We start from the raw sequence: 25,177 nt of genomic DNA on the forward strand, positions 1-25,177 counted from the left end.
ATTAACAGTAATTGTTCACTTCTCTCATTATTATAATAATTTCATTTGACTGTAAAATCAGTTACAACTCAACCACGAATTATATGTAAGTTGGCAATCGGCCAAACTAAGACAATTCCAGTTGAATGAAATTAGCAGGGGAGAAACGAAAATAGCAAAGGGATTTTGATGCACGCGTTTTATAATGCCACCAGCGCCTTATTAGTTTATTGCCTTCTCTAAAATAAAATGAGGGGAAACAAAAAGAGTTTCAATGGGAACAACAAAAAGAAAATGTAATGCTTTCATTTCGTTCTGGAATTTCAAAGAAAAATGGTAAGATAAAAATTAAGTTGCGAAATTATAAATCAATTAATTTTTGTAGTGGAAATATAGAACGAATAGAGTTTATATTAAAAAAAAATACTGCCGGGAACAAAATGCCATTTTTACAAAACTGCGGCTTAATAATTAAGAGGCAAAAGCGCATATATTCGTAACGAACAAACTACCACCCCCTGTAAACTAATAGATGCGTCCATTTCCGTCAATAAACTAGATGTTTGCGTTTCCGTATTATCGGTGGTCAGACACCACAACTCCTCAAATTCATTTTGTATAATTTATACCTATTTTAAATTTTTGTATGATTTTCGCCAATAAGTTAAATCTTTTTTTACAGTTGCTGAAACTATAAAGAATTGTATTTGATATCACAAAAAAAAAAACATTTGCAGTTTTTTTTTTTTTTTTGTGCACAATTAGATGCATAAATTTCACAGATGGAGGAATCCTGCAAAGGAGGAGCGTTCCATTTCTGAGAGTGTATGAATATACATGTATACGCTAGTGAATAAAACTATATTCAGTCACTAAAATATTTTTAAACACATTCAAGCATATATTAAGACACACACATTGTGAATTAGCCTTGAATATTAACTATTATTATTATTATTTTATTCAAGCATTATTAAAATAATACTGAAGAAATGTTCATTTTATTCAATTTATAGGTGTTTTTTTAAATCAAAACATGAGTATTTATAATTCAGTTGCTATTTTTTTCAACATTGTTTTTTATGTAAGTTTAGATATAATAATTTTTCGTCAGTATATTAAAGCTTAAACATTTCTTAAAGTTTTGTTTTGCTGTACCAGCTTGTTTTATACATGTTTTAGGTCTCACTTGGAGTAAAACCATCCGAGTTACCGAGCTGAGGGTTCCATCCGCAGTGGTACTCGGAGAGTCCGTAACTCTTGTGTGCAGCTATGAGCTTGGGAATGAGGATCTCTACGTCGTCAAGTGGTACAAGGATGATTTAGAGTTCTATCGATACGAGCCAAAAGACGATAATCAGTCGGTCTATTTCCCACAGCCTGGGATAGATATAGACGTATGTATTAGTTTCCGCCAGAATTTTTCTCTCTGACATTTATTTTTTGTCTATCTTCATGACGTCGCCTCAGACCTACAGTAAGACATAATCCCAGGAATAACACTAAGATATCGTACCGTTGCTCTGATGCGACGATATGACTAACTCTCATTTTTTGAATGAATTTTAATTTAATAATTCACACTTCTCTCCTTATGTAAGTGTCATGTAGTGGTTAGACGATAGTTTCCTACGTCTAAAGGCGCAGGTTCGATCCTGTTTTCAGTGGATGGATATTCAAGACGCAGAAAATTGAGTCTATGTCGTATGATTATGCGGCATATAGAAAATCCATCGAGCACTCGTTTGGCTTGGAATGCTCTTGCAAAATAAATTTCAAGTGCAGATTTGCTTCGAATCGAGCCCAGGGCCCATCTGGTTGGCAAACTGGGTGTCATAATTTTCGTGGTAATGGCATCCGCCGAAAGTGGTGCTGCACGAAACAATGGATGCTCTATCGAGGAATTGAATTAAATTTGCAAAGGTAGTGCCTCAAACGCAGTCCCATCAAAAAGAAAAAATAAACCTTTTGTGTTTAATAATCATTGCAATTAAAACTTTTTTGTTCTTTAAACAAGAAATGTAACCATGCGTCAACTGCATAAGTGAAAAAATTCAAAGTTCAATGATTCAAGCTTGAAATTAAACTGTGTCTTTATTTTTAAGGGTTTTCTTGCACAAGAAACGCAAAAAAAGTTAAACAAATGAGTATTTGCGTTTTAAAACAACTAATATGACAGGATTAAATTAGGTATTAGCATAGCATCCACATGACACATTGCGCACGAAACACATTTATTACACATTTTATTTATAAGTTCTCGCAATCCCAAATTTTGTTAAAAACAAGAAGTCACTAGTATAAGGAAGATCATATGTCATAAAGTGAGCACAGGCTGTCTCCAAGAAAGAAGAAAGCTCTGGATATAAGTCCAAAAAATAAAGTCACCAGCAGTAGTTTACTTTTTAGTTTACTTTCATTTTAACATCAAGTTATGGCCGTCATATTTTTCTATTTGCAGAATCTTTTTCATCTTCTAGCTCTCCAAATCTGGCAGCAACGTCGTTTATCTCCGCAACGTGGCTCTGGATTCGGCGGGAACCTACAAGTGCCAGGTATCGACGGACGCCCCTACATACAGTTGCGTTCAGGCAGTCAAAGAAATGAACGTCATAAGTGAGTTTAACTGGTTTCTTTTCAGTTCACTTCAGTAGAGGAATAAATAACGATTACTCTTTATATTTCTCACAAGAATGCCTTGTTTCACATATCTCAGTTTTAGATTTTTCCGTTTTATACTTTTTGTTGGAAAGAAAATACATTGCGTCTTTTATTTATTTATATAATATATGAATCTTTTTGGCTGAAGTTTGTTATTGTGTGGCAAGAGAAATGGCCGCAAAAATTCGTCGTTCATTTATATGAGATTCTTTTTGGTAACAATTTTACTAAAGAAAGTTACATAGTAACAAAATTTATTTTCAAACTTTCCAGGCTTCTGTCCAATCTCTGTATATTTGTTCACTTTATTTTGATCACTTTAAAACCCAAGGGAATGTCTTCCTTTTTTAAATTTAGGAAAAAAAACAATATATCACAAAAATGTTAGAATAGATACACTAGTGAAGTGTTAGAAAAGTTTAATTATATCATTAATGCGTATGAAATAAAAAATTAAGTTAATATTTTCGAACACATATTCTGATAGTAGGGTGATGTGAAGCAGAGTGAAATTGTTAAGATAACTTACCTTTTTAAAAAATGAACAAACAGGAAATTTGCTTAAAGAAATAACTATATATTTTTAGCTATATTGGCATTTAAATATTATTTTTTATTTTTCGCCTCAAATTTGTACCTTCAAAAAAGGTTTAAATTTTTCAATTCTTATTTTTTGAAGAGCAAAGTAAGAAATGAAATATTTTCGAATGGAACATTTTTCTATTTAGTGTTTAAAAATATTTTTGATCAAATGAATGAGTAAATCAATAGATAATGGAGCATTAACCAAATACTGTCTGACCACGGATTGTATGGAAAGGCAAGCATCTGGTTTACAAACGGAAATGGACGCATCTATTAGCTTTCAGGGATGACAACTTTTACAGATTTGTGTATTCCTGTAAGTTAAGCAGAATTTCATTCAAATGAGCGGAACACGTGCATCAAATTTTTAAATTCCCCTCATTCAGGTAGACTCGTCTTAACTGGACGTTTGACAATTACATACAATCCATGATCAAACAGTAAATGAATCTTTTAGTATATGAGAAAAATATAAATGAATGAATTAAATACATAGTAAGTAGAACCCATAATCAAGTGAGCCTGCCCTAACTGGTCAAACCAGTGTATTCCAATTTATGTCAAAAAATAAAAAATCATAGTTGAAAATCAATGAAAATTTGACAATAACAAAAGTACAACTTCTAAGTTCCATTAACTAGAACTGCAACAGCACAGTTCAACAACAACCCAAATGAAAAAAATCTCTTAACCATGCATATAATTAGTCATTTATCCTATATATGGTTTGTATTTGTCTTTTGTTTTCAGTTTTGCCATTGGATGGACCCACGATTTCAGGTGGTGCGAAAAGCTATGAATTTGGGGACAACGTCAATCTAAATTGCACATCAGCCAAATCAAAGCCAGCTGCAAAGCTCAGTTGGATTGTGAATGACAAACCTGTAAGTATTTTTAATTTCTATAATTAATTGTCTAAATCTTTTTACTATGCATTTAAAGAATTTTAAATTATAAACATTATATGTGTATAATATATAAGTTATTGCGTTCCTTAAATTGAAAATTAATTGTTTCATTTTGTTAAGTTATGGTTCTGAGAAACTTACCATGCAAAAATTAGTAAAACGTACTGACTAAGTTATTTTAAAAAAAAAGATATGCAGTAGGCGCCGCTTAATCTGATCACAGTTAATGTTATCATTCGCTTAATGTTACATCAGAATCACTAAGTCCTGGAACATTTGTATATTAACCCATGTTTAAAAAAAGTTGATATTGTAATCAGTGCCTTCCTTTATTGTTATCACTGTTTTATAAATTTTCGATTTTTTCTCTTTTTTGTTCCTCAATCAAAAGAAATACAGAGGCAAACCCTGACAGTAGCTTCCAGAAAAACAAGTTCCCTTCCTACCGGTAAAGCAGATTTTTTTTCCTGCTCAGTTACACTAAAAACTTCACTTTTAAATGATCAAACATTTTAGCCATGGAGAAAAAGCGCAATAATTTAACTGTCAAGAAAAAAATTGACATTTTAAAACGCATGGACAATTTGACCGAGATGAATCAAAGATGCTGTAGAATAAGTAAACATTTCTCAGTCATTACTTAGTAAGTTACTAAAAAATTGGTGATGAGATTGAAAACAAAATGAAAATTTAAACAACAAGCGAAACCGTGCTGGAGAAAATGGTGAACTTGAATCTGCTTTGAAATTATGATTTACGAATGTCAGGGAAAAGGATGCTCGAGTCAACAGTTGGTTAATGCGGCAAAACGCAGATTTTACTCTTAAAACTAAAAGGGAAAAAAGTCTTTGTAGCATCGGAGGGACGGTCAAGTCGATGGAATAAAAAGAGCTATTAGATTCTGCTAATTTACTAATTTATAATTCATATCTGCATTTAGTTGAGTTATTGTAATTTTCATTTGCAGTTCTAAAAATAAATACTTCTTGATTGAAAAAATCATCATTTTGTGTGTCTTGGATTCTTTTCGGTTATTGTTATCAATCGGTTATTGTTATCAAACTGTGTTTGTCCCAAAGTGATCACATAAGGCGGCGCCTACTGTATACGATATTCAATTCTTGCGCAAAGGAAAAAAAATCTTAACTTTGGTTTCGTGGATTTATCAACTCACAATTAAATGACAACGCGTGGTATGGTTGAACAGTTACCGATGGGCTACTAAATTGAACTATAGCATCGATTTATGATCATTATAAAGTCAAAAATAACAAAAGATGCATGTGAATTACACACCAATTGTCACAATGTTATAGGAGAAGGTTGCCGTCTATGAACCACGTAACACTTTTGACCTTTTCTAGGAAGTAGTTCAGACTCAAATTTTATATTGACGATAGTTATAATTGCTCAGTATATTTCTTTTTTATTAAAGATATTCGATTTTATGTTAACTGTATTCAAAAAAGAATGAAAATTTTTAAGGAAATATTTAAGTATGTGGTCCATTCACGGGGACCCGTTGCTATGGATGGATCATTGAGTTTCCATTGATAGATCACATACTCAAATAAGAAAAGCAAACCGTAAAATTTTAATAGTTATTACAGGAGATAAAAAAAACACTACAAATAATAGTAAGTTATTCAAAAAGAGAAATTGGTTTTTTAAAATTATTTTTCATCACAGGAGAAAATAAAAGCCCCTCAGATCTCACAGAACACAGCTGTTTTTACCACATCTCGCTCACCACTTGATATTTTCTAACATGTGACTTACTCTTCTTAGCTAAAATTTCATGGGGCCTATTTTGAACAAATTTGAGTCCTGTTTCATACAAGTTCAAAAATTTGGATCCACAAAGATTTTACGTGACGACAAGGATTTAGCTAGAACGAGTTGCATGCCTTCTGTTATCCACTGGCTTTATTTCACGTATTTTGGTATTTTTTTCGAACAACAAACGTACTTGAAACTGCATTAAAAATTACTTCAACGAATACTGAATCGACTACACAAGTTTTTAAGTTGAGAACATAATAACTGAGGAGAGTTGCCACTTATTTTAAAAATATTGATCATTTATTATTTAAAAATAATATTTTTGAGCTGAAACATCCATGAATCTTTATTAGCTGGTTCATTCATAGAAACACCTAACTGTTCAATGATAAAATCTGAATGTTCTCATAGTTGTCACTGCTGTGACGATTCATGATGAAACTTTAAGTATGGGGTACTTGAGAATGCACTCTTTTGGTTGTTCAGTAATATTCAAAGCATGTAAAAACGAAATGTAAGTGTCAATCATTAGTAAGTGAACAGTAGAAATCGTATCTGGAACTTTAACAATATGATGTATTTGATTCAAGCTCCTTGACGATTATGCATTGGACTGTTTTGAGATAAAAGAAGACACTAAAACTGACTTCGTGCCTGAGACAACTCTGGTGGAGAAAATATCTTCGCGGTCCAGTCATGGAACCGGTTCATTGACGGCAACTTTCCCCTACGTATTTTCAATTCTCCAAATCTTAATAAAAGAAAAAGAGAATGAATAATTATCCTTGCTTATTCTCTGAGATTTAACAACATCGCAAGTATTGAAATGTAGGGCAAAGTGGTATAGCGGGGAAAAGGGAAAATTAAATATTTACTCCGCTTTTAGCGCCACCTATCTGGTAATATTTAAACTATGTAGTAACACAGTCAAGATAAAGTTACTTCTGAAAATTAAAGAATATGACAATAAAAGCAATTTTCAAAAATTGATACTCATAGTGTAATATTTTGTTGTACGTCAAAAATATGTTTTTGTTATTACTATGGAGCTCTGCCCCCTGTTCGCTAACGCTCACCAACCCCCGAAGATTGCGTTGTAATCTTGTTTGATTCGCAAAGATTTAAATCGTCAATTAAAATGAAACAGATTAAAAACGCATTATGAGCTCCCTTTGGAACAAAAAACAGCCCTTCCCCGGGTTTCAAAATAATTTGTACCAACTTGCAGAGCGATAAGGGCTAGGAGGCTCCTGAGCATTGCAAAAATGCAGTTGTGCACGTTTGAAAAGTCGCTTTTATATTCATGGTCTCTAGTAATATATTTTGCTCCTTAGCTCATGGTTTAAATTGAGTTGAGCTTAAGATTTTCCGTTAAAATCGAAACCCTTAAAATTTGTCAATACGAAAGAAGAAACAAATAAATCGAAAAGACGTAACTATGGCAGCACCAAATAAGACATTAATAATTAAAATTGAAATGAGATTTTTCGAACTTGATTAAAACTGTTTGTAACTTTTTTTTTCTTTGGAGATAGAAACTACGTATTTCGACCAAAGATCGAATTAAATTTGGAGTGGTGTCAAAAAGAAAACTGTGAGACAATTCCTTCACTTTTTACTGATAAATTTAATGAAGAAAGTAGTCCCTAAATTTTAACTGAGCCTAAACAAGTTCGAGCTAAAAACGCAAATAACTCCCGCCGTAAACGTATTTAAGTTAGAGCGTTGATACAAATTGCGTAGGACGCGGAAAATTCTACCCTTTCCAACGATGTATAATATTAATGTATGCAAGTAATATTTCACCCCTTTAATAGGCAATAATAATCAATTTACGTGGAAATTGAGCCTAAAAGACTAATTGCGAAAAAACTAATTCGAATTTTTAAAAAACAAAACCCCAGGTGCAAACCGCCGGGAGTCGAAGTATTTTTGTACAAAATTTCAAGGCTGTATAGGTGCTATGGGGTCTCCTGGACGCAGGCCGCCACAGACTTCCTTTCAAAATTTTCTTTGACCTTACTTTTTTAATGTAAAGAGATAATATGATAAAGTTTGTGTTACTAAAGTTTTAAATATTTTTTGAGATCAACTAATACCTTTTTACTTAATCATTCGATCAAAAATATCTTTAGCTAATAATCAAATGAAAATTATTTCATTTGAAAAATAGAATTCATTTTTCTCTTTGCCCAATGGAAAAAAGAAGAGAAAATTTTCCATTCTTTTTGGGGGGGGAGAAGGGGGTACAAATTTACTGCCAAAAATAAAAAACAATGTTTCAGTGCTTATTATAAAATGTATTACTTTTTATAATAAGCACTAAAACGTTTTTTTTATTTTTGTTTTTATTATAAAATATATTGTTCCTTTTTAATGAACCGTAAATTTTGGAACAAAATTCCAAATTATTCATATGGAAAAAAGAAAGTGATCTTACCCATTTCAGTTTGCCCTACATTCCCCTACTAGGGTTTAAAGAAAACAACTTTCACTTTTGCAGTTTCGCCACTGATTTTAAGGTAATTTCCTCCTTCGGTAAAACAATAAGCAATGTTGTCGTCTTTTATTTAGAAACTTTGCTAATATCTTTCCTTAAAAAGTAACATTATTAGCGCTGGACAGAAGCGCCCCGAAAGTCAATCATTATTTTTTAACATTTCCTGTTAAGAAGTATCCCTCTTTTTATTAAAAAAAGCATAATTGTTTTCTTTGAGTCGATCATTTAATTTGCTTTGCCGTATTGGTTAGTCTTTTCTTTTCAATATTGTCACATTTTTTACAAACTTGTTATGAAATTCGTTTGAGAGTGTTGAAAGACTTTTATAACTTGACTGACCCCATGATTTGAGTAAAGTATGGAATTATTTTAAGCGTAGAAATATAAAATGACTATGCAGAAAAGACGCATGTCAATCTTGGTGAAAATTGGTTCAATTGATTTTATCTAAGTTGTTGAGGCTCTTGTCTATTAGAGATGCAAAGTTTCAACTATGTTCCGAATTTTGATTTACTCATTCTTCAACTCAGAAATACTTGAGTCATTAATATAGTTACCTACATTAAACCTTCGACTAAGGAGTAATATTGAATGAAAGTAAAAGCATAGCAGTAGGAACGCAGATGGGTTTCATTTGCAATGTGGTCGGAGAGCAAATGCTACATATTTTTATTTCTATTAAGATTCTTATGCATTAGGGTGGTTTGAAAAAACGATTTTTTTAATTTCGGAATCGCGTTACCTCTCAATAGTAGTAGTTTGATACTTAAATTGGGGAAAAATATAAAAAATATCTAAGTTGACACCTTCAATTCGCGCATAAGGCTGAAAATTTGAAAAAATATGCTAAAAATGGAATTTTTCAAAAAAAAAAAATTCTATTTTTATAAGGCAACAGTCATAAATTTTCAGTATATAGCGTAGTTTGAACCTAAAAACTATTTTAAAACTTTTACATAATATCGCGCTATTTAAGAAGTATGCGCGAATTGAAGATGCTTCAATAATAAGGAAAAAACTCTAATTTATAAACTATTTGTTTTTGAAAATTTATGCAATAGATTTATGGTTAATAAACACAAAGACATGGGCGGATACGGGTGGAGGGTCATGGGGATCATAACCGTCGACTAAACCGTCCCACTCTGCAATCGTCGACACCATTAAGCATTCACATTGTGTTCAAACAATCTTTACTAATAATAAAGCTGAAAGTCTGTGTATAAGGATTTCTGGATGTATGTTTCGCCCGTAGCGCCTAGACTGTTCGGCCAATTTTCATGAAATTTGGCACAAAATTAGTTCGTAGCATAGGGGTGAATATCTCGAAGCGATTTTTTCGAAAATTCGATTGAATTATCATGACATGGACGACTAGAGCAAATTACCCCAACATGGACAAGCAAATAGCATATTGGCGAGAAATTCATCATCTATTTTTTTCATTGAGTTAAGCTTAACGTCGCACGCCTACACACACACACACCTACACCCAAATGCGCCTGCACACACACGTACGTCCGCATACACACACCTACACACACATGCGCATGCACTCTCACACATCTACACAAACACGCACTACTTCGTACACACACCGACACACCTACACATATGCATCTGCAAACACACAATGCTGTGGTAGTTTTGTTTTATTTACTACTAGTGGTACCCGCACGGCTTTGCCCGTAGTTGAAAATTAAAAGGTCATTCGGTTCGCCTGTATATTTACAAATAATGGATGACGAATTTCTCGCCAATTGGCTATGTTCATTCGCTCTCCCATTCCACGTCATGACAATTTTGTGATTTACTCGTCCATCTTATCATAATTTTGCTCCGGAAAGTGTTCTTAAAATTGGAATAGAAAAAGAACAAAATCGAATTTTCGAAAAATCGCTTTGGGGTGCACACCCCCATGCTACAAACTGTGCAAAATTTCATGAAAATCGGCCGAACAGTCTAGACGCCGTACGTGTCACAGACATCCTTCAGACATCCAGACAGAGAGACTTTCCGCTTTATTATTAGTAAAGATAGTGCTTTTAACTTATCGAACTCTCTCTCTGTAATCTTTTATGAACAAAATGCAAACGATTGCAGTAATCTTTTTAATTCACTAAACAAATTTAAAAGCAAGCATTTGAAATGCTACTTCTTACTTTGCTTATGAAATTTTTTGTAACGTTTTTACTCTATTAGGTGCATTACTCCAAGCCGATATGGGACTTTTTATTGACACCTAAGCAGTTTCAGAAGTCGCACCCACCGTAGGTTCGTTCGTAGGAGAGGATTCATTCCTCAGCATACCCCCCCCCCCCCCAACCCTAAAATGGTATTCTGTATCCGCACTATCTCGAATGTCCTGTGGTCCTTAATAGGTTAAACATAAAATCACGTTCTCCAAAAATAAATTTCAGTGACCCGGTGATTTATGTTTCGTTTCTGCTTGCGGCGTCAGCTTTCAGTGTACTATTCAATAGTATACTGAAGGTAGTAAGGGTTTTCTTTTTTTTTTCTTTTAAAATCTGGTACCATTTTTCTGCTTTCCTATACGATTACTGTTTCATTTTGAATTTTTCCTGTAACCCTCTTTTTTTAACTTGCATTGTTTTTTCAAAAAGAAGAAAAATATGAGTCTGTTGTTCACACATTAACCTGTACGGTAGTTACCACGATATTGCCTACCACGATAATATGTAAATTTTGAATCAAATGGAGGTATGACAGCCAGAGTTTGAAACTATTGGAAGTCGTAACTAATTCATTCAGCTGCTTCTTCTGCTAGAAAAAAAATAATTTTAATTTTAGAAAATTCAGTCAATCAATTGGTTGAATTTGGCCCATTACAAATACACAGCAAAACGGTTGATTATTGATTATTGCCGATTAATCAGTGCATCCATAATTTTAACCGAAAAAATTTAAGTGTAACTTCCTTTTCGGTCCCTTTTTCTTCAAATTTATTTCTCTTTACTCCATAGGGACGAACTAAAAATCTATTGAGAGCCGTGTGTGCATCACTTTCAAATAATTGTGGTTTTACCTTGTTTTGGCTTTATTCAACATTGAGACTATTAGGTCATTGATCATCTATTACTTGCTCGTTCTTAATTGTTTTTATTATGTAAAATTTTTAAATTAAATGGTTTTTAGCTTCTAAGTAAGAAGATCCTCCAAAATAAACAAACCTGCTTCCCCTTACACCAATATTAATTTTCTACTATTAACATGAACTAGAAGTCAATTAGACCACAGATTTTTTCACACATAACTTTTTAATGTTTCAAACAATACTCTGAAAACAACAGCGTATCTTTATGGAAAAAAACTATTTACATAAATAAAACAAAGAATATATATGCACGTATGTACGTATGTATGTATGTATCTTCCTTGTAAAAATCCACAGTAATCCGTCCCGTAAATCCACCCGTCGGGTCTAGACCAAGTTTAGCAAGGAGGTACTTGGGCACCCAAAGAGGAACGTAGGGGGTTTTTCAAACTCCAAAAAAGTACCGAACCGTTCGAATTTTAAGTTTAGGACCCGAAAATGGCATTAAACGCCTATTTTTACCAGAAATAATTATGCGATTGTTTTGATTGAAGTACCATTTAAATAGCATAATTTCCTTCGGATTTCAAAACCATCAAGGCAGGTTGTTAAAGGTTACAAGTATTTTTAAGTAAAGAAACATCGATATTTAACGTCTGCCACGAGTCAGTTTTAGTTATCGTGAATAAAATCATTTAGAGGAAATATCTGTTGCCATTTTTTTCTCGTGTAAACAACTAAAATTCTTGCTATGCTTTTACTGTAATCGAGGGATTTCAAATCTTTCCCTTTTGGTTATTTTATCGCGATCTGTCGGGAAATTTCGATTTGATTTTTTTTTTTTTTTTTTCATGCCAAGATCACGCGTCTCTTGTCATAACTTTTATTTTCGAGGTAGGCTGCGCAGATCCGGACGACGCAAGTAGTTATTTAATATTCAAACGATACAAGTTCATGCTTTTAAGGACCATATAACTAGTTGTCTCTGAAACATGACTTTACAAAATATGTTTCTATTGTAAACAACTTGCTTATAAAAAAAAATTTAAAAAAAAAATGTTATTTATTGCTTACGACAAAGTGTGAGCTGCTGTTTTATTCGGTCAAATCCTAAAAGCTCTGTACGTGAGTACTTAAGTAGAGAATTCCCCATTTGTGTCGAGTGTCCTGGAAATTAATTGCATTTTACTTATTTTCTCTTAGTATATCATCATTTACGAACGTAGAACTCAAAACAGATGCGATGTAGTGAAATATAGAATGTAACGGTTTGAAAGGCTTATTTTCAAGCTTTTTTTTTGTTTTTAACATATTTTGTTTTTTATTTCTAAATTTAAAATTAAAAAAGTATATATACAGTGTGTGTGTGCATGTGTGGGATGGTGGGGTGGTGTGTATTTGGAATAATTTGCAGCTAAAGCAGGTGAGATATTGTTGGTATTAATGGATGCAAGATTTAATGAAATAAAATACATAACAGTTTGAATGACCTGGTTTCATATCATTTTCAGGTTGACAAATGAGTTAATTTTCCCATAAAAAAAGATCTAGCTCAGTAAGAGATTCAGCTAATGTTGCAAAATCGAATTTAGTATTCTGGATAGTTAGTTTTGGGCTAATTTTTTTTTTCTTCATTTCGGATATTCAGCAGCTTTTTTTCCCCAACGAAAAACATCAACATTTTGACTCTTTCAGAAAAAATATATTTATAGAGAACGAAAATGTTGTGTATCTCTTATTTTTGTTTATATATATATTTTTTTTAATTTATTTTTTTTATCGCAACTAGGGTACTATTGCATTCCAAAGTTTTAGTAAAAAATGTTACAGGACGGAATATTTTGTTTAACTGCACTTTTAATTAATGCACCAATTCTATACTCTATTGTCTATATTCAACAACTATATTTGACCATTTTATAATTTCACAAAAAAAAAAAAAACAGAATTCTGAACAAACTTTTTCATGCTAATAGTGCGCAAGAAGTAATCACCAGCAGTTTTCTGGTTTATTTAAGTCTTTTCTGCCGATAATGATACGAAGGCGCAGTAGGTAAATTCACCATTGTTAAGTTAATAGAAATTTTAGAAAATATAGTTTATTAATTTACTAAATCAAAAATAATATTATTAAATGTGACTTGCATATAGTCTATTCTCAAACTTTAGCTCATATTCATGGAGTTTTAAATTTTTGCCAGGAGTTTTAAAGATTTTTCTTATAATTAAAAAAAAAAAAACACATGAAACAGTGAGAAACAAAAGGGATGTAAGTGGACAGTTTCAAGTTCTGGTTTCCTAGGTAGGCTTTCATTGAAAGGTTTTTCTAAATCAAGCTGTATGGCAGTACCAGGGCAATAAGTATCCCTTGCACCAAAACAGAGAAGTGGTTCATCTACTATTTGTACAGGTAATCACCAAATTTTAAATCTTGGCCCTTACATCCTTTTGCAACCGTCCTCACAAAGACGAAATTAGAATTTTTTCAAGGAGGGGGTGCTTGAATTTTTACCTTGCCTCTTACTACGTATCTGATTTATGCATTTGATGGTGGGAAGAAAGGGAGAATATCATTTTTATCAAACACTAGAATTTGGAGATTTATCCAAAGTCCCTTAACTTATTTCTTTCCTTTTTCACTGAAAGAGGTACAGTAAAACCTGTGTATAACGATACTGTGCATAACGATAAACCTGCCTCCAACGATATTTCCGTTTGGTCCCCGCGAATCTCCTATTTGCTCAATGTATTTTAAACCTGCGTACAACGATAATGATTTTACAACAAAATCTGTCTGAAACGATATTTTTTCTTTCTAGTAAGCTCATTGAAGAAACTGATTTTTTTTCTTCTGCCTCAAAAAACGACTCCATAATGTCTGCAATATGAGATAAAAAAAGAGTGGATTATTTCTAATGTATTAGTCTACCATTTTGTAGCTGAGGGGTCAAAGGAAGGGGGAGGAAGCACCGATTGAAATGTGCACAGCTGTTTATTTCCTTTCTCAATGGCGCCAGGAACAAGGGAGTTTCCCTGCGGAAAAAAAAATCTCCGTCAGTGTCGAACCCTTTTATTCGTAGAAGATAGCTATGCTTTTAGCGAAATTCGTATTTGACGTGATTTGCATAAAAAAAAGTATTAAACAGATTAATCAACACGTTTTTTCGAAAAAAAAAAATTCTGTAAATTTCTTACGAAATAAACTGATGTTCATAATATCTTTGATGCACAATTTTATGCCTTTTACTTGGCAAAACTTTCATTTTAAATTATATCTAAGACTAAAACTATAGTTTTTGAATTTGAATTTTTTTATTCAAACTGTCTGCAACGATAATTTGTCTATAACGATATTTTTCTCGGTCCCCAGAGTATCGTTATACACAGGTTTGACTGTACTCTAAAATATAGTTTTAGAACTTCAATTTCGTAATAATTTACTGGGAACGTTTTAGAATTCCCTCCTCCTAACATCATCGATCAAATGTAGTCTAAAATTTTCCTTTTTGGAACCTCAGTTTCGAAAAGCCCATTTCTTCCCCTATCACTACTTTAATTGACAACAATCGCATCTTTAAAACATCAATTTCGCAAAATTTTCTTGGGGAAGGCCTCCAAACTCTTCCTCTTAGTATCACCAAAGATCGGCTGAAAATGCGATTTGGGAACTTTAATTCCGAAAAAATTTCCGGAGGGAGATTAGCTCCGTTCCTTTCTTTAACGTCATTAAACATGGCTTTCAAAAGATCCCTCACAGGAGGGGCGATCGCTCACATCGCCCATCTTCTGTATTCGTCCTTGGCTTTTCACTGCCTCATATGCGCGTGTGGATTTTTTTTTTTTTTTTTTTTTTAATTTAGCTTTATTTTTTTGTTTTTGCACAAAAAGTATTTATTGCTTTTATTTTTGTTCATGCATTTTTGATAATGTTTTAATCTTTCAGGTATCTGATAACGTGACAATCGATCACGGCGTGACTGTCCATAATAACAATTTACAAATCACGACAAAAGCGCTACATTTGCCAGTAACAGAGACATTATTCCAAAAAGGAAAAGTGGATATTAAATGCGAAGCCACATTTTACGAGAGCGTCGCTGTCATTAGTAGAGAAATTACCATATTAGGTAAAGTATCTCTAATTGAACAGGATTTAAGAGTTTACGATTACATATCTCATAATATGTATTTTATTATAATTATGCTAGTTATGCATTCGTTTCAAGTATAAGCTAGTTAAATTAGGGATTTATATTCTAGGGAAAGCAAAGTTATTTCAAAAACCTGATGATAATGCAAAGTCGTTAGGAGTCTAAATAGCTCGCAATTAAGAAGTTTCGTTTAAGTTTAAACACGTGGACATATTAGAGCTATAGTGGTTTGAGCCGAACATTTTCATTATATAGCCTTTGTTTCATGTTATATTCTTAATTGTATTCATAAGAACTGGTATTAATCTTGCTTTAATTTTATAATGTCATCATTTCATTACGTCATCAAATAAATATTGTTCAGAATTCCCCACAGGCCACAATCGTTAAAAGTTCAAAACTGCGACTTTGTTAGAAACTGACTTATACAACTATTACAATGTTATACTCAATTGGTTTGTAAGCTACCCTTAGACACTTATTTCCGAGATAATTTAACTTTTCGAATTGCTCATCAGGAGTTCTTTATTCTTTTTGAGCTCAAATGAAAGCTAATCTTTGCAGCCATTTCAATTCTAATTTACGAAAGGTCGTACCTAGAATAAACTCAAACTCGCATTTAAATTAAGGATTAAAAGACAGTAAATGGGCTTCAACACTCAGTTTATTTGGAAATTGGAGACTAACTTAATCTCGCTTGCAGTACAAATCTATTACATCAAGTAGAAATTGAGTGACTGCAACGTTAGATTAATTTTAATTATAATCTCAAAAACAACATCAGCAACAGAGTATTTTTAATACAAGTCTTTAAATAATGACATCAAAATAATCTTATGAATAATAATTTAAATGGTCAGCAGATTGTTCAAAAAATAGGCCTAATATACAGTGTTCTCAGTATTCAAGCTATAGCATGTACCGATGGTCTCAAAGCGACTGATTAGAGAGAGACCTTAGAAGTACAAAGATTTTTTAAGGAACACCATTCTGCAACAAAAAAAATAGAAGTAATTTTTTTAACGTCGATCAATATTATAAAACTACGTTTCATTTGAGCAAATAAGGGAACATGTTGCATTTCTCATTGAAATTGTAACATAATAATAGTGGGAAAATTGGACTAACTCAGGCCTTAAGGGACACACATCCGAACCTTTGAAGTTTAACTTACATGGAATCTCACGGGAGCTAATACTCTTTTTTTTTTTTTTTTTTTTTTTTGTGCGAACATTTAGAAATTAAACGGTAAGCAGCGGAGTGTATCGATATTGGTCTCTAATTTCCATTGCTATATTAACTACGAAACGGAGCTGTAGTCATTTTAGAAAAGTTTATGTCTTGTCATGTAGCTTGCAGCAAAACTAAGAACTTTTTATCACCCAATAGTATTTTCTGTCGGTGAAAACACTGCTACGATTAATGTTACTATTAAAGATAACAATAACTGCCGTTAATGCTTGTATTTACGTTTTTACTTCTTCGCACGTTCCAATAACTTCAGGAAATTAAATACTCCCACAATTTTAAATGACATTATGTCTCGCATTTTTTTGCTGTCAGTGTTTTAAATCTAATAAGAACAAGTATAACTTCAAGTAATATTTAGAGAAGATCCTTTTGTATCAAATAATTCCTATATCATCCATCATTTTCGTTAATTATAAATACTTTTTAAAAGTTGACTAGAAAGCAACTAAAGCAGAGAAAAGCCAACATTTGAATACGAAATTTATCTAACAGATCGTGTGCTTCATTTCATATGACATTTTATTTAATTAATTATAGGGCATAACAAAAAAAACTGTTCCTTTTAAATAGACTCATATGATGCTGTAGTCCTATTAAGACTGCCACTGATGTAAATTACTTTTAACAAACGTTAAAATAACACGAAAAATGTATTTCTAAACATCATCAAACATTCATATTAAAGTGTAGATAGCTTGATGTACGTACTTTTCAACCCTAAATCACTCCCTGAATAGATTAATCTTTTTGTTTCTCATCCATTTCATCCTCATGATTCATTTCTCTGAGGTATTTTTAATCCAGCGATGAAGAGATTTAAAATCCAGTTAATAGCATCACAATGGCCGCCATGAATCATTTCTGATTATTCCCCGGGAAATGAGTTTTATGGGTAATCTCAGTAACTTCTAGAAGCATTAAAAATAGATTCTAGATTTAAAGTTTTGATGTATTTATTTCAGAAACGGCTTTATTAGATCTTCCATTTAAAGGATCGATAAAGATTTATGCCATGCAAAAATATTCTTAATGGCTATTATACCGAGGCTTTCCATATAGGCCTAAAGTTTACACCATTCCTGACAGAAATTCGTGTTTTGTCACAGACAAGTTAGAAATGCTATTTGTTTGTAAGCTACATGTATTCTCCACTTGATATTAATGCTTCTTTTACCTCGGGTGTCTCAGCAAAAATATTGTTTTTTAGTTATTTACTAAGGATTCAATTGTTGCATTTTGACCAGAAATTTTTTCATTTTTTGTTTACATAAATTCCATCAATCAGAGTAACAGTGGATTCCGTCATCATACAGTCATAGCGCGTCATACTAAAAGCAAGTGTGTAGAAATTTGCTCTCAAGTTTACTGCACAATTTACCTAAAGAGGTCTTGGGAGATTTTCAGAAGTTAACTGAAACTTTTTATCTGTGAAAACCACCACTGAGCAAGAGAGATATGACTGTGGTTTGTTACTATATAAAGTAAGATTCTGGAGAAGACTGTTATGAATAAACTTTGTTGAAGAAAATCATTTATCGTTAATTGGATGCTTTTATTTTTTATTTATGATTATATTCTAATATTTTATTCACGTCCCTTTACTTTCATACCTGTATTTACATCCTAAGTGTTTAGAAATTTGTCCTTAAATGTACTGCAATTTACATAAAGAGGCCTTGGGAGACTTTCAGAAGTTAACTGAAACATTTTATCTGTGAAAACCACCACTGAGCAAGAGAGATATGACTGTGGTTTGTTATTATATAAAGTAAGATTCTAAAGAAGACTGTTATGAAAAGTATATGGGATATAAACTTCGTTGAAGAAAATCATTTATCGTTAATTGGATGTTTTTTTGTTTTTTTCGTTTATGTGATTATATTCTAATATTTTATTCACGTCCCTTTACTTTCATACCTGTATTTACATCCTAAGTGTTTAGAAATTTTTCCTTAAATTTACTGCACAAATTCCTAAAGAGGCCTTGGACGATTTTCAGATGCAACTGAAGTTTTTTGCCTATGAAGACCACTAGTGAGCAAGAGCAGTATGACTAAGGTTTTTTCATAAATAAAGAAAGGTTCTGAAGAAGACTGTTATGAGAAAGTAGGATGGGATACAAAAGTTGTTGAAGGAAGATGTTATCGTTAGTAGGCCGTTTTTCTTTTAAGATTATATTCAACTATTTCAATTACGGCCCTTTACTTTCATAACTGTATTTACATCCTTAGGTGCATGAAACAGTATTAATTACTTTTTCTTGCACTTAATAAAAATATTTCCTCTTTTTTCAGAAGTGGATTCCTCATCCTGCTTATCAAAAACATCATTTTTTACCATTTTCTGCATACTTGTTTTGTTAAGGCTACTAAACAGGTTAGCAATTTTAATATATTTATAAAGAACTAACCTAAATGACTTCTTGAATTTCAATAAAAAATATACACAAATGCGAAATGACTCATTTTAAAATCAAAACATTTTTAACGAAATAGTTACGTATTGCTCTTTTATAAATAGGAACCTAATAAACCGATTTAGTAAAGAGAAAATGCTTAAAACTAATGCTTATCACTGAAATTACGGGAGGGATCATTTTGACCCCGAGAAAACTTTTTTTGCTAACCGCTCCTCTTTATTTTCATAAAAAGCTTAAATCTTACTTGACTTTTCCTAAATGATCGTGGTGGGTAATAACATAAGGTTTTCAAGGATTTTTTTTTCTTTTTTTTTAACCAAACGGATACGTCTGAAAGGGTGCGCAAGTGTCATTTTTGACCTTTTTTTTTTTTTTTTTGAAATAAAGAAATGCTAATACATTTATTGAAACAGAGCAGAAACTCCAAAATGCCTCTTTGATCATATTATTGCAAGAACCTGAAGCATTCATAATGTTTGTGTACATAAAAGGAAACAATAGTGGTTTTTTTCTGAAATGCAACTGAAACAGCCCTGGTTATTTAAACGGTATTTTAAACTCTCTATTCAAATACTTCAATACACATCCTTAAAATCTCTGCATCCTTTAAAGAAACTGCATTTATTATAAATACGTTCATTTTAAACTAATTTTTACAAATATATAACATTATGTTGGGAACTACGTAGATTTCTTCTTAGAGGTCAAAATGACCCCCGCCGTATTTCTAGGTATAAAATAACTGCCGTAATTCTAGTGTTAAAACCCTAAAGCTTAAAACTATTATTATGGAAGTAAAGAGTTAGTAGAAGTTATAGAAGTTTATATTTAAAATTTTCATCAAATTTTTCCATTGACATGCATTGTAGATTAATTAATGCAACTGTTGTTGCTTTTTTTTTATTATTATTCCCTAGCACTACAGAAAGCACTCCGTCCTGAGTGGATATTACTATTGGGAGGAATGGAAAAAAGGACACATTTCTGAAAAAGCGGAAGATTTAATAATTAAGCTCAATTTCTTTATTTGTGATCTTATTCTGTTATATGTAAAAAAAGCATGTTTTCTTTATTTCAGTTTCTGAATGTTATCTAAAATACTTAATATTTTGTCAACACACCTAAAATATATTTTAGAGAACTATGAAAAATTCTCACAAGTTTTTAAGATTTCGTAAACACATAAAAGAAAAGCAGGTAGAATTGTTAGTTTAATGTTTTGCTTTTTGTTACAAACTTTAACAAAGTACAAATGATGCAATTTTTGTGCGCTAATTGTGACCCGTAGTTGAGGTTTTTTGTGACACAAACAAATAAAACATCTTTATCTAAACAAGTGACACTTCCATTCGATATATGAAAGCACGAAAACGAAAACTACACACGTTCGTCCATAACTTAGCGAGCATATTTTCACTCATACCGACATCGATCTCCTAGAATTTGTTAATATCTCTCAGTTGGCTTATGTACCAAACTTTTTAAAATCTGCTTTTTTCACCATTTAAGCAATTTTTGGAAAATAAAACGTCTCTTCACGTAAAAAGTACACTATTTATACAAAAAAATGTGAAATTGATTATCTCGTAATGTTAGCCGTTATCTCTTTATCTTTACTAACAATAAAGCTGAAAGTCTCTCTGTCCGGGTCTCTCTCTGTCTCTCAGGATCTCTGTGACGCGCATAGCGCATAGACCGTTCGGCCAATTTTCATGAAATTTGGCACAGAATTAGTTTGTAACATATGTGTGTGCACCTAGAAGCGATTTTTCGAAATTTCGATTTTGTTCTTTTTTTATTCCAATTTTAAGAATATTTAAAATTATCATAAGATGGACGAGTAAAATACCAAGTTATCATAACGTGGAACCGTAACATGGGCAAGCCAAATGGCGAGAAATTTCTCATACATTATTTGTAAATATACAGGCGAACCAAAAGACTTTTTAATTTTCCACTACGGGTAAAGCCGTGCGGGTGCCACTATTAGTAAATAAAAGTAAAGTTTCAATGAAATTCTGAAAGGAAGTCTGTGGTGAACCTGCGTCCAGGAGACCCCATAGCACTTACAGCCTTGAAATTTTATACAAAGTTACTTCGAGCCTAGGGGGTGAGCACCTGGGGTTTGATTTTTTAAAATTAGAATTAATCTTTTAGTAATTAGTTTTTTAAGCTCAAATTTCGCGTAAATTGCCTATTAATGGGGTGAAAATTTACTTGCACATATTAATAATATATATCGTTGGAAAGGATAGAATTTTCCACTTTCAATACAATTTGTTTCAGTGCTCTAATTTAAACACAGCGGGAGTTTTTTTGACTTTTAAGTTCGAACTTTTTTAGGCTTAGCTACAATTTAGGCACTACTTTCTTCATTAAGTATTAGTAAAGTCATCAGTAAAAAGCGAACTAATTGTCCCACTGTTTTCTTTTTGACGCCATTGGAAAGAGCGGCTTTTTTTACTTGAGATCTAACTAGATCTGTGGTCGAAAAATTGTGCTTCTATCTCCAAAGAAAAAAGTTACAAGCGGTTAAAAATCAAATTCGAATAATCTCATATCCATTAAAAATTATTGATGCTTTATTTGACGTTGCCATAGTTACGTCTTTTCGATTCGCTTTTTTCTTTCTTATTCAAACTTTAAGAGTTTCAATTTTAACGGAAAATCTTTGGCTCAACTCAATTCAAGCCCTGAACTAAAGAGCAAAATATATTACTAGACACACGAATATGAAAGTGGCTTTTCAACAGTATAAAACTGCGGTTTTGCAATGGTCAGGAGCCCCTTAGCCCTTACGGCTCTGCAAGTTGGTGTAAAATATTTTGAAACCCAAGGAAAGGGTGCTTTTTGTTCCAAAGGAGCTATACGCTTTTAATCTGTTTCTTTTAAATTGACGATTTAATTTTTTTTGTTTCAAATAAGATTGCGAAGCAATCTTCGGGTATTGGTGAGCGTTAGTGAGCAGGGGGCAGAGCCCTCTAGCGTTTCAAGTAAAATCCTAACTATAAAAGTATTTTTCGCTTAAATTCAAACATTTTTTTTTCGTTCAACGTGTAAGCGGCCAAAGAGAAATATTTTATTTAGAACTAAAATGCAGAAAAAAATTCCCATAATATCTAACATTGATCCTAAATACATAAAAAATAAATGCATACATGATAGCATAAAGTAAAAGCACAAATCATGCAATGCATTACGAAGAAACTTAGTTTTGACTACATTATATTAAAATTGTACATATAGCGTCGTAAATTGTTATATTGTGCAGGTTATATTGAAATTATAATGTATATACGATAGTATTTAATTATTTAACAGTGGAAAAAAATTTAAAAAATAATAAAAACATTTAAAATAAAAATATATCTTTTAAAAGTATAATTAGTAACTGAAATTGGTAGAATAAGCAAAAAAATATATCATGGAGCCAGAATATACTTTTATTTTTAACTATTTTTTTTAACTGTCTGATTTTTAAACCAAGACTTTTCATTGTATGACGTCACAATGGATGAAAGCCATCTTGAATCGAAGAGCGTGGTTGTTTTTCCTGTCAACATTTCGCCTTCTAATGATTTTTTTACCGCGACGACTTTATTTGCGGAACGATTATTTCCTTAAACTGACATTTTATTGTTTTTATTTGTTTTTGAAAGTACACTAATTTATTTTTAAAATTATTTTTCGCAACAGAGGAAAAACAAACTATTTTTATTTTTACATGATGTATTTATTTTAATGTTCTTATTAATTTTAATTCTTCTTGTTTTTAATGGAAAAAAATGTATTAGATGTATTGTTTAAAAGGTGCTGCTACTTTATTTGTTCGTTTATTTATTGTTTTCGCATCTTTAGATGAGCGAGACATACTTTATTTCTAGAAATCAGCTTAAAATATTTAAAAATTACGTTTTAAATAGTTTGCGATATTAGCTAATTTTGAGAATGTTGGTCAGATACTAGAAAGTCGATATTTATATACTGGAAAGTAGGCTCGTTTAGTTCTGGACAGAACTTCTTGTTCAAGAGAGAAAATAAGTCAAATTTAGAAAAAAAAAAGTAACTTACCCCGTGTTTTTGACCATGTTCTTTCAGTAAAAAATATTTTTGAAAGATGGGAAACAACCCAATTCTGCTAAATTCTGCATTCAACCCCCCTGTCCTCCCACTTATGTTTGTTTCTATTTTTTATGATGCAACTTGGAAATGTTGTTTTTTATATTTAAGAATACATTTCATAAATGTCCTTACTATTTTTATTATTATTAATACTTATTTATTTATTTATTTACAAGGGAGTTTTTTTTAAGTTAAAAAAGCATATTACTGGTTTGGTGGAGGATACTTAGTTGAAAATAGTTGCAAAATAAATATATTTAAGACACATTGTATAAATTTGTTTACGATATACAAGCGGAGCTTAATATATTAAATTGACCTTTCAGTTTTTTTAAGTGCAAATTGCATTTTATTCTTATTTTAATCAATGGTTTTCATTTTTCGCAACATTTATACGATGTTGCTATTATGAACATTACATTGTATATATTTCAAGTTAAATGTGTTTATTTATTCAGAAATTTATTTTTTTCCCAAATTATAAAGAAAATAACCGCACATAAGTGGCATAATAATATATTTAGGGATTTGATGTGGATAAAAAATATACAAGTACTCAATATATATTTTTCTAAGCTCTTTTGCTTGGTTAAAAAATACTGGAGAAATAAATATTTCATTAGCTGAGAGAATAACTGGTTTGCTTACTATTTCCTGTTCTTAACACGCACAAAGTAGTTTTTCTCTCATTTTAAAGCTTTTAAAACTTAGAAACAAAAAATGCACCTTTTTGAGGAGAGGAGGGTTGAAAACAATTATTTATAGAAGTAAAAAATCTGCAACAAGATTTTATTAAAACATTTCTCTAAAAAAGATTGAAATGAAATATTTCATTTATCAGCATGCTTGGAAATTACTTGGAAAAAAGTTTAATGGATGTGATTTAAACATTAAACTCATTTTTTATGAACGACTTTTATTCATGCGAATATTGTACTATGTATTTATTCCATTGTGTGTTATTTATTTTTTAAACATGTGCCAAAATAATCTTAGCACTAGGATCTTTTTACATTAGGCTTTGAATTATTTTCTTGGGAATTATATGTTCCCTTCAGTTAACTCAAAAAAAAGGAACTTTCATCATTTGTTGCACTTTTTCTGGAAGGATTGTACACGAGAAGTCTTATATTAAGATTTATTTTGAAGCTTATGTTAAAGCTAAAGAGACTTTTTGTGAATTCTAAAAAAAAAGGATTGAATAAACTATTCATATTTTTATACATTATCTTTCTGTTGTGTCTTGTCTTATTTTAAAAGCCAAATTAATTTTCATTTCAAAGAAAGCTTACATTAATATCTATTGTAAAAAAATCGCTTACAAAAAACATTACTAAATCTTGCGTCCGTGAAAATATGCCTATCGCAGCAAGAATTCGTTGAATATATTTACTTAAAACTTTAGTTACAAAAACAATCACAGAAAAATAAGAAAGTGCAGGTTTTTTATTAAAGTAATGGGGTAAAGGTTCACTATCTCGGGTTTCTTGAACGTTTAGCATAATTTGTTCGTCTAATTTTCAACGGCATAAAATACTTTCAAATTCAAAAAAAAAACACCTTCAAAAAAACACCAAGGAATTAAAAAGCAAAAAATAACTGGTTTCACTTACATACTTTTTCCTACCCAAAAATAGAAATGAAATTTATTTTACAATTCCAGTGCAAAAATCAACTAAACTAAACACCCAATTATAAAATAAGCACTGATTTTAATTACTATACGATGAATTATTTTAAATACCTAACTAATTATATACGATC

General features: G+C 31.6%; 1 protein-coding gene across 1 annotated transcript in view; it reads left to right on the top strand.

Annotated features, from left to right (window-relative positions):
• Positions 1 to 278: 278 nt before the first annotated feature.
• The window catches only part of LOC129216528 (carcinoembryonic antigen-related cell adhesion molecule 8-like), a 106,474-nt gene continuing 81,575 nt past the window's right edge, over positions 279 to 25,177 (top strand). Inside the window, exons 1-5 of the mRNA XM_054850746.1 lie at positions 279 to 315; positions 1,141 to 1,376; positions 2,460 to 2,595; positions 3,976 to 4,109; positions 15,414 to 15,597. Of these exons, the coding sequence (XP_054706721.1) occupies positions 279 to 315; positions 1,141 to 1,376; positions 2,460 to 2,595; positions 3,976 to 4,109; positions 15,414 to 15,597 (727 nt within the window). The remainder of the gene's footprint in view (positions 316 to 1,140; positions 1,377 to 2,459; positions 2,596 to 3,975; positions 4,110 to 15,413; positions 15,598 to 25,177) is intronic.

Source organism: Uloborus diversus, chromosome 1 (assembly GCF_026930045.1).
Source record: "Uloborus diversus isolate 005 chromosome 1, Udiv.v.3.1, whole genome shotgun sequence".
Classification (NCBI taxonomy): Eukaryota; Metazoa; Arthropoda; class Arachnida; order Araneae; family Uloboridae; genus Uloborus; species Uloborus diversus.